Genomic DNA, 15,579 nt, shown 5'->3' with positions numbered 1-15,579 from the left:
TCGGACGGCATCTTTTACTGCCAGCCCTGTTAGTAATTGGCAAACGGAGGTGTGTGCCATTGCTGCCTCTCTAGGCTTGTTTACTGCCCGTCACATTCTGACACCTACATCCCTCGTCTAATGTTACTCTTTGTAACTTGTCTCCTTCACCAAGAGTCCTGCGTTTCGATCCATTTAAATGCTACAGACACAGCTCCACACATTGCAGTCACATGCAGGGCTTATTCACTAAACAGTGAGGTGACACCAAAACTGTGACATTTATGCCAGAAATCTGATTTGATAAATTCCTCGTTCAGAGTTCCATCGCCGGTGTTTGAGAATAGATTGTTCTGGTAGATGTAGATATCATAACGAGCTGCACTCCTCAGTACTAATAAAGCATTGATCCACAGTGTCCCTATCGTTTGGTATCCACAGCGGGTTTTCGGACCTGCTGAATGGCTCTGCCAGTGTCAGAATGTATAGTAGGCACGTTCAGTAACTCCCACCGCGCCTGCCAACCAATTTGATAGTGACGTGGCTGAAAGGTAGATCATGAATGTACCAGAATATTAGATCAATAGAGATTGATTATAATATAGTTTACGTTTAGATTTTTGCACAAAAAAAATAAAATAAAGTGTTACGTGTGAGTGCTGGTGATGCAAAGCAGACAGACAATCAGTAAAATACAGAATCGATCCACTACATGGAGATAAATTACAGTGAGAGCAGCCTTCTTGATAAAGTGTATAATGGGGTCAGCAATGTACTCCCAATATTTGGAGATATCTGCTCTGTCTATTCTCTGTATTTTTGCTAAATCTCGTCTCCTTGCTCTTTTCAGCCAGTGACAATGAATCCGTGGTTTCGGATCTTCAGGTTTTTGCTACCATTGCTGCAGCCTGGTCTCTGGCTGAGGCGGTGAGCCTGGATGGTGCTAGCCCACAGATTCTGCCACCCTGCTGCCCTAACATCACTCCTCGGGTCCGACTGTCTCGACGGACATATACCTGGACTCCAAAAACCAAACCGGTGAGTACAGAAATGATACAAAGTGACCAGTGTGGTGCAGCCTGTAGTAATTGTGCAGAAGGTATCTGCAGCCTACAGAGGGTTCATCTGAAGAGGTATTGCCTCCTGCTCCAAATCAGATGTCTAGCTTACAAAGTTTTTCTAGACTAATGGTCCTCTCTTCCTCCATCTTCCCGGGTAGGTTTGTCCCTTGAAAGCTGCCATAGACCAGTTGGACACCCAGGAGGTAGAAATGAGAATGAAACTTGCAGAGATCCAACGACGATACAAAGAAAAGCAGAGAGAGCTGGCGAAGCTGCAGAGGCGACATGACCACAGGTGGGAGAATAATGCGATATATTGTCATTACTATGGTGCTACGATCCTGTCATCGACGCACAGGAAGGGTTAATAGGTCCGTTTCTGCGGATTTAACTGCTAACAAAAACGATCTATTCCTTTTATTTTTCAGTAAGGAGGAGAGCTCTAGGAGTCCAGTACGAAGGGGACCAGGGAGGCCAAGAAAACGCCCGCACTGTCGTGCCCCATCTTCACACCGGACGTACGAGAACAAGAAAGCCAAGTAAGCGTTTAGAATAATATAATAATTGATGTTCTATCCCTGTAAAATATATCAAAGCTTGAACCAAGCTTAAATGTTTGTCCTGGGCCAGCTAATAACACTGCCAGCGGGGGTTAAACTCTGTATGTGCATTATTCAAAACAAAATGCTGCACATTCAGACTACAGGCACCATCACCACTTCAAATCACTGTAGTGCCTGGAGTAACTTTGCATATATATTTTTTATCCTACTATTAATTTGCTGGGGTTAGCATCCCTATTTAGCAAGTGCTGTAAAAGATACCGTCCACATAATGATATCACGTTAGACCACAGATCTAATCAACGTTTCTCTTCCTCTATAACCGGCCTTCGGAGTATATATTAGTATATATTTTATATTCTACCTTTATATATTATTTATTTATTTATTCATATATACACTGAACAAAATTATAAATGCAACACTTTTGTTTTTGCCTCCATTTTTCATGAGCTGAATTAAAAAATCTCAGACTTTTTTTCTATGTACACAAAAGGCCTATTTCTCTCAAATATTGTTCACAAATCTGTCTAAATCCGTTAGTGAGCACTTCTCCTTTGCCGAGATAATCCATCCACCTCACAGGTGTGGCATATCAAGATGCTGATCAGACAGCATGATTATTGCACAGGTGTGCCTTAGGCTGCCTACAATAAAAGGCCGCTCTAAAATGTGCAGTTTTACTGTATTGAGGAGGTCCGGGGGGGTCCGAACACCAGTCAGTATCTGGTGTGACCGCGATTTCTCCTTCACATAGAGTTGATCAGGTTGTTGATTGTGGCCTGTGGAATGTTGGTCCACTCCTCTTCAATGGCTGTGCGAAGTTGCTGGATATTGGCAGGACCTGGAACACGCCGTCATATACGCCGATCCAGAGCATCCCAAACATGCTCAATGTCTGGTGAGTATGCTGGCCATGCAAGAACTGGGATGTTTTCAGCTTCCAGGAATCGTGTACAGATCCTTACAACATGGGGCCATGCTGCAATATGAGGTGATGGTCGTGGATGAATGGCACAACAATGGGCCTCAGGATCTCGTCACGGTATCTCTGTGAGTGTAGAAATTCTTTGGTTATGCAAACCGATTGTTGCAGCAGCTGTCCGGGTGGCTGGTCAAAGACGATTTTGTAGGTGAAGTTGCTGGATGTGGAGGTCCTGGGCTGGTGTGGTTACACGTGGTCTGCGGTTGTGAGGCCAGTGGGACGTACTGCTAAATTCTCTGAAACGCCTTTGGAGACGGCTTATGGTAGAGAAATTGACATTAATTAACGGGCAACAACTCTGGTGGACATTCCTGCCGTCAGCATGCCAATTGCACGCTCTCTCAAAACTTGCGGCATTGTGCTGTGTGATAAAACTGCCCATTTTAGAGTGGCCTTTTATCGTGGCCAGCCTATGGCACACATGTGCAATAATCATGATGTCTAATCAGCATCTTGATATGCCACACCTGTGAGGTGGATGGATTATCTCGGCAAAGGAGAAGTGCTCACTAACACAGATTTAGACAGATTTGTGAACAATATTGGAGAGAAATAGGCCTTTTGTGTACATAGAAAAAGTCTTAGATCTTCGAGTTCAGCTCATGAAAAATGGGGGCCAAAACATTAGTGTTGAGTTTATAATTTTGTTCAGTGTATATAATTTTTATATATATATATATATATCTTTTTTTTTAAATCTGTGGGTTGGACCACACAAACGTGGCACAGTACAGCATAGAATCCTCTGTCTGTGCCATTCAGCCGCCTTTGGTCACATTATGGTGCCGCTTGCTGCTTCCAGCGCTCTGCTATTACCCATTAACCGCCTGGTGCAGCTATTCTCGCACACACGGGCCCTGTATAATTGTTCTTCTCTGCTACAAATTGCCTATCCCGGCAGGGCAATTTGCATAAATCCTCCAAGCTAGTCCAAACATGATTGGAGAGACTGTATGCAATGCATCAAGCACCATGATTTGGTAATAATAGTTAAATCTCTACTAAATGACTCCCTCAATTAAGACAGAGAGAGAAAAAAAATAATGTCTGGGTTTTATGTCAGAAAACATTAGCAAAATGTTGCACGGTTGGGGGAAAGAAAAGGAATTGAACAAAAAGATGGCGTGTTTTGGTTGGCAGAGCCGCTGGGACAAGGGGCAGCGTATGTTCTGGTGACCATTTGGAGACCTGATTGGGCCACTGTGTTTTTAAGAGCATCCTTGGCAGAGGGATTAGTGCCCCCTCCTTCTGTGCCCTCTACCCCATTACACAAACAGCTGATTAAGAGTTAAAGGCTGTGTCATTAGTAATGTGGAAAGGGGGTAGAATTAGCTCAGGGCAGAGCTGAGCCATTTGCATGTGATGTACACAGTATCGTTTCAGCAATAGAAGGATGAGGTTTCATTATATCGTATCGGTGTCTGGATTGATTTCAACCCCCCCTACAGCCCCCTTTACAGCCAGAGGCCCTGCGCTACTAGAACACCCTCTGTATTGCATTTCATGCCACCTTGTGTGATGTATGTATTGTACATAATAATGTTTATTGCAATGAATGCTTCCCGGTCTATCTGGGCAGATTGTTACTTCTATAAGCCATTCATGTCATGGTGTCCACCCTCTGTTCCATTCATCTCTTCCCTTCATACGTTTTCAGCTTTTTCACTCTTTTCTCTGTAAAAAAAAAAAAGGTCAGAAGTTCCCTTTACCAACATTACACCTCGTCTTCTCTCCTCCGTTACCGGCACGCTCCCAGCACTGCGTTCCCTCACCATCTCTCCTCAATCACCGGCATGCTCCCAGCACTGCGTTCCCTCACCATCTCTCCTCAATCACCGGCATGCTCCCAGCACTGCGTTCCCTCACCATCTCTCCTCAATCACCGGCATGCTCCCAGGACCGCGTTCCCTCACCATCTCTCCTCAATCACCGGCATGCTCTCAGCACCACGTTCCCTCACCTTTTCTCCTCAATTACCGGCATTTCTCGCCTTCTCCTCCGTTACCTGATTACTGACTATCACTGCGTTTTCTCGCCTTCTCCTCCATTACTGGATTACTGACTATCACTGCGTTTTCTCGCCTTTTCCTCCGTTACCGGATTACTGACTCACTGTTTTCTCACCTTCTCCTCAGTTACTGGATTATTGACTATCACTGCGTTTTCTCGCCTTCTCCTCAGTTACCGGATTACTGACTATCACTGCATTTTCTCGCCTTCTCCTCAGTTACCGGATTACTGACTATCACTGCGTTTTCTCGCCTTCTCCTCAGTTACCGGATTACTGACTATCACTGCGTTTTCTCGCCTTCTCCTCAGTTACCGGATTACTGACTATCACTGCGTTTTCTCGCCTTCTCCTCAGTTACCGGATTACTGACTATCACTGCGTTTTCTCGCCTTCTCCTCCGTAACCGGCGTTCACACGGCACAGCTTTCTCCCACCTTCTTTCCTCCGTTACCAGATTACTGACTATCACTGCGTTTTCTCGCCTTCTCCTCAGTTACCGGATTACTGACTATCACTGCGTTTTCTCGCCTTCTCCTCAGTTACCGGATTACTGACTATCACTGCGTTTTCTCGCCTTCTCCTCCGTAACCGGCATTCACACGGCACAGCTTTCTCCCACCTTCTTTCCTCCGTTACCAGATTACTGACTATCACTGCGTTTTCTCGCCTTCTCCTCAGTTACCGGATTACTGACTATCACTGCGCTTTCTCGCCTTCTCCTCAGTTACCGGATTACTGACTATCACTGCGCTTTCTCGCCTTCTACTCAGTTACCGGATTACTGACTATCACTGCGTTTTCTCGCCTTCTCCTCCGTAACCGGCGTTCACACGGCACAGCTTTCTCCCACCTTCTTCTTTCCTCTGTTACCAGCCCTCTCCCAGCACTGCTTTATCCTCAATCATTGTCATGCAGTTCTCCAATTCTGCTGGGCATCAGTAGGCCAGAAGCAGAGGTAGTTGCCTAGCAGCCACCCGCATCTTTCCTAAGCTGCACCCTGCTGTTTAGTGAATTTGAAATCAGCCTCATCCATACGAACAGCTAAATAAGTTGAAGGAGACCTGGAACCTTTTTCTATTAACCCGTTTAATGCACATTATGCTGCCATCACGTTAAGAACAAAGGCACCAGACAGCCTCCAGGTCTGAAAATTCCGTATGTTGCCTGGGGAGACCATTGATTATACTCCGTGCTATTCTACAATGAAATAATACTTGTTTAGTAGGTCTCATGCCACAAACTCCAGCCTTTAAGGGTTAAACCATCCCGGCTGAGATTCCTGAGCGGATTTAAGAGGCTTTGATAGATCTGCCTGCGGGAGATGCTTTCACGGGCGATTTAAAGGCCCAGTTGAAATCAGCTTGGCTTTAAGCACAGACTGAGATGAAATCCCAACAGGCAGACTGACCTGTGATCCACTCTCGGTTGGCCCACTTTCCTAAATTTAACCCCTTCACCACTGATGGGTTTTTTCAAAGGGAAAAAAAAAATGTTTAATGGTGTCACATACCATTCAGATACCATTGGCAGTGGTTCTTACTAGCACAGAGAACATGGCCTAAACCTCATGTTATGCAAAGATTGCTATTTCGGGACGTCCAAATTCAAATCATGCATATTTATTAGTATTATTATTATTATTATTTATAAAGCGCCAACAAATTCTAATTCTAATTCTTAATCTATTTAAAAATATGAAAGAGTCATATTCTACAGGATGTCAAATCCCGAAATCTCCAGGAGGGTTTAGAATAATTAATGAAGATGGACATACAATGTGTGTTTAGAACAGTCATCAGGGTGAACGTAACATACAATATACACATTTCCTGCTTTTGGATATTTTTAAGGCATCTGCTGGTATGTTTGGAAATGCAGAGTTTCAAATTCCCTGCAGAACACAAAATAATAGGTTTGAGTGCGACTATAATGTAAATATTGCACTTGAACATTTTCTACTGCTTAAGACTAAAACTAATGAGTGCTTTCTACAACAGTTACCCGTGTAAAACTCACATTGACATTGTCAAAACCCCAATTTATTTAGAGGAGGGAGGTCTCCTATTACAAAGAGAGCTATTTAAGTGGTAGAGAGGTTGAGGACATCTTCACAACAGGTCCAGTCACAAACAGCCATGACTACAGGGAGAACAAGCAGACGGGATTGTTTGTTCAGTGCTATATATTGCATAAAGATACATAACGCAGTATACAGTTGCACGCTAAGTGTGTTCTATTCTCTACCAGGTCTATGAGCAGAAGCTTAGGGATTCTGTGTTCAGAACTTCGGGCAGATGCCGAACCCAAAAAGAAGAAGGGCAAGATACTGGAGGAAAGTTACAGCGACCAAGAGCACCCCCACGGGATGGTGAGTTTTACCATGATGCGAATGACTGCAAACTCTGAATAAATCTACAGATTAGGGCACAGTCCACGCTCATTACTAGTCAAGATAAAGGTTTATTACCTCTCATTAACAGCTTTGTCCAAATTTCTATCACTGTGTTGTAAAATGCTGTGTGTGACTGTAGCTGCATAGACTTATATAGACATGTGTCTCTCTCAATTAGGTCAAAATGCATTGTAAAAAGATGGTATGCCCGCAGAACAAATTGGTATCCAAGCTGGCACAGAAGGTTTCCCAGCTGAAAAGCAAAGCCCTGGGCTCTGCCAGCAATGCTTTCTGCCGTACAGAAGTTTTTCCTTCTAGTAAGCTCCAAAAGAGACTACCAAGCCTTCTGGTCAAACAAGGTGCAGAACGTAAAGGACAGGACAGACTAAGGACAGCAACCAACCCAGAGGGGGCTGGGGAGCCAGGTGAGACTGGTCAAGCATGGACAGCCAACCATCACTAGGAAACTAGCAAGCGAACAAATGATCAAATGTTATGTATAAACACTGTGCGTGGTGGGAGGGGGAATATTTCCTTAAAGACTATCTTTACAACATTGACAGAAGATTATGCAGTCCTTAAATGATGGACCACGGTTAGCCCTTGGGACGAGGATAAAATCTGTTGTTACTGCACAGTCTTTTGCACCTCCTCATTTTAATATTTCTGGTGCTGCGCATTTGTCCCAAACTCACAGGATAATGGATATTGTGTTAACTATAGCATCTTTCTTCTCTATGTCAGATGAGGACCATGATGAAGAATCAGAGAGTGATGATGGAGAGCAAGATCACCCTGGACTTACAAGTCACGAGTCTGGCCTAGCTCTGCATACCCCTGTAAATCCTTCAATGATGGGCCCATCTCCGTCCTCTGTAGTGAAGATGGAAGCCAACCAGAAAGCCAAGAAGAAGATTGAGAGGCAGGGACTATTAGGTGAGCCTTTCAAAGAATACGGGACAATTATCTTTCATTTTTTTTGAGGGATATCAAAATGATAAAACAAACTATGCAACATTCTTGTGAATGTGTAATTGATTTTAAACTTTTACATTTGTTATACCCTTTCATATTTTTGTCTGTAATTTTTTTTTTTTTTTTTAAGTATCCCTTATCTTATGAAATATCGTCTTAACTCTTGTATCCCAGGTACTTGCATCACCAGCCCTGAGAATGAGGTTAAGATCCGTAAACGTTCCACCAAGTTAGATGTTCGAGCTCTTCCTGCCAAACCCCTGAAAAAGAAATTAATGAGCCACGAGGGGAACCCCAAAGGCCCCATACGTAAGAAGATGCAGATGGACAACAGGCCACTCACCCCCAGTGAGAGTCTTTTCTGCTCTCCTAGCCAGGTCCTAAAACAGGACAGGAAAGGCAAAGATATTAAGGTAAGCAGATAGGCCAATGTGTAAAATATAAACAATACATGCAGAATGTGACAGACAGACATGCAAAGGTACTTCGTGTGTGTGTGTGTTTTGTAAAGAGCAGGAAGTTTGCAGCCATCCAGGCACAAGTGAACTACAACTCCTATAAGTTTCTTCCAAATGTCATTAACCAACTGCTGTTTTATGGTCACATGTGCAGAGAAAGAACGGCGTGCTAAGCCTTGCCCTGACATCCAGAGCACCCAAGAACCTACTGAAACAAGGGATGAAACTCAGCCGGCTGAAATCCAAACAGGTATGGGCTGTTATATGGTCGGGCAGATTTACATGAAAGTACTGGTAGTGGAATCCAACATTGAGAAGGCTACACTGAGAGGGTCTTCACCCTCTCTTTCAATGGAAAGGCTGCAATACTAGAGAATGTCTATACAGAGAGATCATGGGATTTAAGTATGTAATAACGCAATGAGTAATGTTCCGTCCCTACAACTTACTGTGTAAGAAGCCAAGCTTTCTTTTCTTCATAGACCCATGTGCCTTCTGTATCATGACTCGGCTCACTCCTGTCTTCCATCTCCTTCCAGGAACGAGGCCGTGCAGTCAGTAGACTCCTGCAAAGCTTCACTGTAGAAGACGACTTTCAGTTTGATGATAACAGCAGCTTCTCGGAGGAAGAGGAAGAGAACAACTCTGCCACTGGGCTGAACAAAGACCGTGGTGAGGATCCTGATCTAGATTGATTTAGAAGTGTGAAAGTTCCCTCTAGTCACTGTAACAAAAGGAGTGCATCCAGATGTTAAGACCTTCAATGCCAACAGTGGTGAACGGGTGTGCCATGGACACCCTATTGTGTTATCGCATACTGGTTATCATTGACTTGGTACATGGAGCTACCCTCCCATCGTGCACGCAGTTAGAGCTACCAGTCTGCTCATGGTTTGCATATTTAGTCAGTCATTGAATGATTAGTTCAAAAAGCACAGAGTATCGTTGCACTATAAAAACAAAATAACACATTTATATATATATATATTTATTTATTTTACTTTTTTCCAGCTCATATCTGCTCCCTCTCAAAGGGGGATCTACGGGAAGGACTGCAGGTTCTGATACCCAAAGAGGACAACTTACTGTACGCAGCTAGTATTCGCAGTCTGCAGCCCCCTGACATGTAAGGGACACCCACTCATTGTTTAATATTCAGATTAATTAAACTTGTTAATGAGTACAGATGACTACAATGTAAATATAAATAAATAAATACTGAAATTAACCAAAACCAATATATTTAAAAATAAAAAGCCATAGGCAGACCATTTTTTGGTGTTAGAAACAGGGTAGATATACGGTACCTTCTCCTGTTACATTACCGATTTGTAACGCGGTTTGCTTTCTTCTCGCAGATACAGTATTGTGATAGAGGGAGAAAGAGGAAACCGACCTAGGATTTATTCCCAGGAGCAACTGCTGCAGGAAGCTGTAAGTACCTTCTCTCCTGGGAGCTATACGTACCTTCTCTTGTCCTCTCTCCCTTTAGATTTGTAGATCTGGAAGGATTTTGATTCCTGAGTGTTGGTGCTGGCCCTGTTGTTGTTTAACTGTGTCTGAATAATCGCAACAGATAATGTAGTGATTAGGAGATTTTTTTTTTTAGTGGAGCTCAAAGCACAGACCTGCTCCTGCTGTTCAATTCATTTTCCACATTATCTGTCCAAAGCTTCCAACCTTGGACAGTAATGATAGGTGGAGAGCTGGGGACAGGTGCTCTAAAAGCAATCATTGCCAACAAAGTGAAAGTTTGGCACTTCCTGAGTGTGAAGAGATGGGTCAGACTTGGGGTGCAAATTGAGGAGAAATGGCAGTGTTCTACTGCTTGTGACTTCCAAAGACCGTGGTGAGGACCCATCTCTAGATAATCTCACAAATGGGAGAAAACACAAAATAGGTTTTTCCACAATGGTATAATAGTTCATTGCATTCATTACATTCTTTCCCTGGTGTACTGATAAATCACTGAATCCAATATTACCAAAAATTCTTACAATGTGTCTACCTCTGCAGGTGGTGGATGTACGACCTCAGTCTACGCGGTGTCTCCCTCACGGTACGCGGGTTTGTGCCTACTGGAGTCAAAAATCACGCTGTCTTTATCCAGGGAATGTGGTGAGAGGTACAGAGCCTGCTGGATGCATTTACATGTTTATCTTTATATAAAACCATAATAGTACTCAATGTATTGACACCATGTTTTCCTTGATTTTACGAAGGATCCTCTGGCGACGAGGGGGAATCAGACTCTGTAACTGTTGCATTTGATGATGGCGACCGGGGAAGAATCACCTTGAACAACATCCGTTTACTCCCCCCAGATTTCACCATTCAGTGTAAGTCTCAAGAAATGGCAGACGGTGTTAGTTCTAAGTCTGTTCCTTAATTGTTCCATCAACGCTCAGTAATAATTCACAAGTGATGCAAATAACAGAGACACTGTGCTACTTTACCTGCTGCTTTTCACAGCTTCACATATCTTCCTAATCTTGAATTCACAAAGCTTGGCGTGGTTTTAATCCTCCTATAACAGCGGGTCCAACCTTTGCCGTCCAAGGTTGTTGGATCTTAATGCTCTGTCCTCAAGCAGACTTTGTAAAATGTAGTCAGGTTTACAAGTACTGCAAAAGCTCACTGAATCTGAACTCTTTACCTGGCTCTTGGTGCTCAGCATTGGCCCTAACCCTCCAGATATCCTCCGTATTAACCTAGAATACAGCATGATGACACCTGATCAGACGTCACATTGCTCTCGTGTTTGGTTGCAGGTACAGAGCCCGCCCCTGCTCTGTTGTTGTCTGCAGAGAGTCGCAGAGCCAAACGCTTTACCAGTAACACCACCACTCCCACAGATCTTTCCCAGAACCCAAGCCCTGAGAACCAAGAGCCAGTGGACACAACCAGGAATAGTGGAAAGAAAGCCACCAGCAAAGACAAAACAGGTAAGTTCCTTCGCCACAAATACCCCAAACTAGTACCGAGCAAGTTCGCCTGGGTCATTCTACGCTCACTGGAGGCCGTTATCTAAATGGCAAAACAGGTCACTAAACTGGAAGAAATGAGACAGGCTTTCATTCCTCTATAATTATTACTTCTGTAATTTGGTGACGGACACCCACATTTTTCTGAACCACATTTCCCATGATGCACATTTATTTTCTGACTGTACAGTAGAAACATCCGGGGTGCCCATTTCTATGCGTCTGTTTTCTGTACTAGTGTGAGGGGTTTATTGTTGAAAGGGAAACACATCGCAGGAGCTATAAAACGCTTTGTTTAAAATGTTGTAGTGTTTAAACTTATACAATGTAATTTTCCACTGGCTCATAAATTGTGCATTTTATAAATTATCTGCTAGGAGAGGAGCATTCTAGATTTGAAAGTTTTACAGAAAAAAATATTTTTTGTGATCGTGCAGTTTGTATAAATCCAGTTACTGTGGGCATACTTACAATGAGACGTGTTAACATGCTTCATTAATCTTATAATTAGTTGATGATTCAATATCTTCCATTTATAGGGCTAGATTCTGATGTTCCGTGTCATATAACAGTCTAGAAAGAACATCTATTGTGGATCATAATAAAAGGATTTGGATTTTATTGTCTGAATTTTAAGTCTGCTCGTCTTTCTTACAGATAAGGCTGATGTGTTCAACTCAGGAGCAAAGTCCCAGCTTCCACCTGCAAATTTCCTAGCACGTTCCACCAACATTGATTTAATGAGCTGGGCAGCGCAAGGAAAACGCAAGGCAGGGGCTAAGACCAGCGGTGGGCTTGGGGACCCTTTCCAGCCACAGGGATGTAGCAAGAAGCAGAAGTGCCGTGAACCACCACATGTTTTTGGGAACGGGTTTGGAGCTGGCTCCTTCAGCAGTCTGGCCAACTCTTACACTCCATTCGGAGGAAGTAGCAACACCGGCCTCACTCCTGGACAGAAGCCAGCGCGGACAAAGAAAGGAGAGAGGCCAGATGATGAGGACAAAGGAAAGGGCAGTAAGAGAAAATCTGGGGGTGAGTTTCTGGTAAAACTTGACCATGAGGGGGTCATGTCACCGAAGACAAAAAACGGCAAAGCCCTCTTGCTGTGTGACAAAGACTTTGGGCTTCACATTGGACAGAGTTACAGTGCCCCTTCTAATTTGAGCAAAGACAAAAAACGGAGGCCACCTCTACATGACCATCTGCCAATGAGTCTAGCACTGGGAAAGTACACTGGTCAGGGTAAATGTGGCGTGAACTGTGACAGTGACTGCCCCAGCTCATACTCTGACCAGGAGGAGGACAATGAGGGGAATCTGCAGGCTAGAGTCTCCTCTCAATTTCTAGCAGAACTATCTGGTTCCTCCTCTTCCTCGGGGACTTCTTCCTCTTCCAGTTCAGGCTCGGTTTCCAGTTCTAGCATTTGCTCTACAGACAATGAGGACTCCTCGGAAAGTTCAGATGAAGGAGACTCTGCCCTACTCCTGCAGCCTTGTCTCTCACATCCTGTACCTGCTCTGCTGGCACAGCACACGGAGGATGGGAGTCCAGGTTCTCGGGGGTGCTTCGTCTCAGGACAAAAGACCAAACAGAGAAGGAAAGGAACACCTTCAAACTTCCCCAAAACCAAAGAGCCCTCTCCCAGACAGCACCGCCTGCCCTCTGTAGAAAACCGGCCAAAGATTTCAGCTTTCCTGCCTGCACGCCAGCTCTGGCAGTGGTCTGGGGAACCCACCCAGGTATGTTTATCTAAAGAGCTACTGTTACTGTGACCCTTTATTCCCTCTACGTGTTTTATACATTTATAAGGCCCTTGAGTCCTATTATGTATGTTCAGAAACCCGTTTTTCTTTAAATAACTTAGAAAATAAGCATAGTTTACCAAAACCAGCACTAAATGTAAAGATCATTCTGACAATTATTTAGTATATCTCGTTCCCTGTATTGTTACCACTAACAAGTCTGTCATCAACTCCTATTCTAGAGACGGGGAATGAAAGGGAAAGCCCGAAAGCTGTTTTACAAGGCAATTGTGCGAGGAAAGGAAGCGCTGCATGTGGGTGACTGCGCGGTCTTCCTGTCAGCTGGACGCCCAAACCTACCCTACATCGGACGCATCGAGAGTATGTGGGAGTCCTGGGGCGGAAACATGGTGGTGAAAGTGAAATGGTTTTACCACCCTGAAGAAACTAAACTGGGAAAAAGGCATAGCGATGGCAAGGTGAGTCTAGACCGGGTCCGGAAAAGAACAGGTGTGGATAAAATAGCTCTGGAAGCCACTACAAGAGATAGCATGACTCCCTAAAGGAACACTATAGTCACCAAAACAACTTTAGCTTAATGAAGCAGTTTTGGTGTATAGAACATGCCCCTGCAGCCTCACTGCTCAATTCACTGTCATTTAGGAGTTAAATCACTTTGTTTATACAGCCCTAGCCACACCTCTCTGCATGTGACTTACACAGCTTCCGAAACACTTCCTGTAAAATAACCTAGTTATTTTTGGTGCCTGTATTGCATGCTTAATCTGGAATTTCTTTTCTCCTGATCTGAATGGCCTCCTAAATCCTGCATGAGCCTCCGGTTTGTGATTAGATTTCAATCTGCAGAGCAGGCGGTAAACACTTCTAAAACAAGTTAACATCTGCTTGAAGAAGAACCCCTTTTTTTTCATGCAGAATGTGTGAGTCACAGCCAGGAGAGGTCTGGCTAGGGCTACAAAAACGATTTAACTCCTAAATGGCAGATAATTAAGCAGTGAGGCTATTTAACACCTCCCTTTAAAAATAAAAATAAATATTTTTAAAAAAAATTCTAAAATACTATACTACTAAATGGTATGAGTACAGGTAGAATGGCACATAGTGATAGAATTTATAAACACTTCTTCTAGTCCTCCGGCAATATTTAGTCTACATGGGAGGAAGCAGCCCTATTGACCTGTTGGTGGCCATGCGTTGTATTTTTAAGGCCAAAGTAGTTGAAACTTAAACATAGTTGAACTGGAGAAAACTGGCATCAAATAATAATTCACACTTTAGTAAATGTCAGGATGGCACTTGGCTAATAAATTGAAAAAAAAAAATGCTTGTGAATGTATACAAACAAAGTCTTCCTTAAAATTATTTGGAATAGGTATCAGTTTGCCAACAGATCTTTTATTAAGAGGATCGTGATGATAATAAGATTATAAGATGGACATCACATGCCTAACGTGCCTTTCCTTCTCTCGTAGAATGCTCTTTACCAATCTTCTCATGAGGATGAAAATGACGTACAGACAATCTCACACAAGTGCCAGGTGGTGAGTCGCCAGCAGTACGACAAAATGAGCCACAATCGGCGCTACCAGGACAGGCAGAACCTCTACTACCTGGCAGGAACTTACGACCCAGGAACTGGTCGGCTAGTGACCGCAGAGGGGGTACCAGTGCTGTGCTGAGACGCCATTTAGGAGTCTGCTGGGGCACGGGAGCCACGACTAACAGCACTTCTAAAAGTAGCACACTGCAAAGACATGCAGGTCGCATGTACATTAACACGAACTCAGACATGGAAACGGATACGCACAAATCCTTCGCCTAACAGACAACTAGATCAACAGAATCCTGTTTGTTCTGTGTTCGAGTGTGTAGACACACACAGCAAATACTTGTACATGAGACTGGTCTCAACGACTTACACTAAATGTATACTGCTTCGTACATGTTCCCTTTCCAAGAAAAACAAAAACAAAAAAAAAACGCTAATGACGGGAAAGAACAGTTATACATATTTCTGCAAACGTTTTGCGTCCCAGGTTAAAAGCAGGAGACGGTAGAGGTAAACAGGGGGAAAAAACCCTGTATTAATGGGGGCAGTCTGACCGAGTAGACGGCAACCCTCTTGTTTATTTTTATAAAATATATATAAATATAAATATATATATATATATATCATTTTTTTAAAAAAAAATTTTTTTTTTTTTTTTTTTACCTCCCCAAATCCCACGTCTTTACTGTGGCTGGCAGGCAAGTGCTCGCAGGAAGCGAGTCGAACATCTGCCCTTCCATACCGTACCTTTCAAACAACGGTCTGTAATGCACGGTGGGACATATTAGAACAGAGAACAAATGCATTGCAGGTCGTCTGACCCTAAAGGGTTGAAAGCAGTTTTTGCTAGGAAAATCCT

The 15,579-nt window shown here is 43.6% G+C and overlaps 1 protein-coding gene across 1 annotated transcript in view; it reads left to right on the top strand.

Annotated features, from left to right (window-relative positions):
• The window catches only part of BAHCC1 (BAH domain and coiled-coil containing 1), a 125,825-nt gene extending 110,541 nt beyond the window's left edge, over window positions 1-15,284 (top strand). Inside the window, exons 12-28 of the mRNA XM_063456302.1 lie at window positions 830-1,017; window positions 1,199-1,335; window positions 1,469-1,579; window positions 6,847-6,967; window positions 7,170-7,416; window positions 7,736-7,927; window positions 8,141-8,379; window positions 8,579-8,674; window positions 8,964-9,096; window positions 9,436-9,550; window positions 9,783-9,858; window positions 10,441-10,549; window positions 10,647-10,763; window positions 11,196-11,369; window positions 12,066-13,147; window positions 13,393-13,629; window positions 14,644-15,284. Of these exons, the coding sequence (XP_063312372.1) occupies window positions 830-1,017; window positions 1,199-1,335; window positions 1,469-1,579; window positions 6,847-6,967; window positions 7,170-7,416; window positions 7,736-7,927; window positions 8,141-8,379; window positions 8,579-8,674; window positions 8,964-9,096; window positions 9,436-9,550; window positions 9,783-9,858; window positions 10,441-10,549; window positions 10,647-10,763; window positions 11,196-11,369; window positions 12,066-13,147; window positions 13,393-13,629; window positions 14,644-14,850 (3,581 nt within the window). The 3' untranslated portion in view covers window positions 14,851-15,284. The remainder of the gene's footprint in view (window positions 1-829; window positions 1,018-1,198; window positions 1,336-1,468; window positions 1,580-6,846; window positions 6,968-7,169; window positions 7,417-7,735; window positions 7,928-8,140; window positions 8,380-8,578; window positions 8,675-8,963; window positions 9,097-9,435; window positions 9,551-9,782; window positions 9,859-10,440; window positions 10,550-10,646; window positions 10,764-11,195; window positions 11,370-12,065; window positions 13,148-13,392; window positions 13,630-14,643) is intronic.
• Window positions 15,285-15,579: the final 295 nt, after the last annotated feature.

Source organism: Pelobates fuscus, chromosome 5 (assembly GCF_036172605.1).
Source record: "Pelobates fuscus isolate aPelFus1 chromosome 5, aPelFus1.pri, whole genome shotgun sequence".
Lineage (NCBI taxonomy): Eukaryota > Metazoa > Chordata > Amphibia > Anura > Pelobatidae > Pelobates > Pelobates fuscus.
Note: the sequence above shows the minus strand (reverse complement) of the source record. Positions and strands in the feature narration are given on the sequence as shown.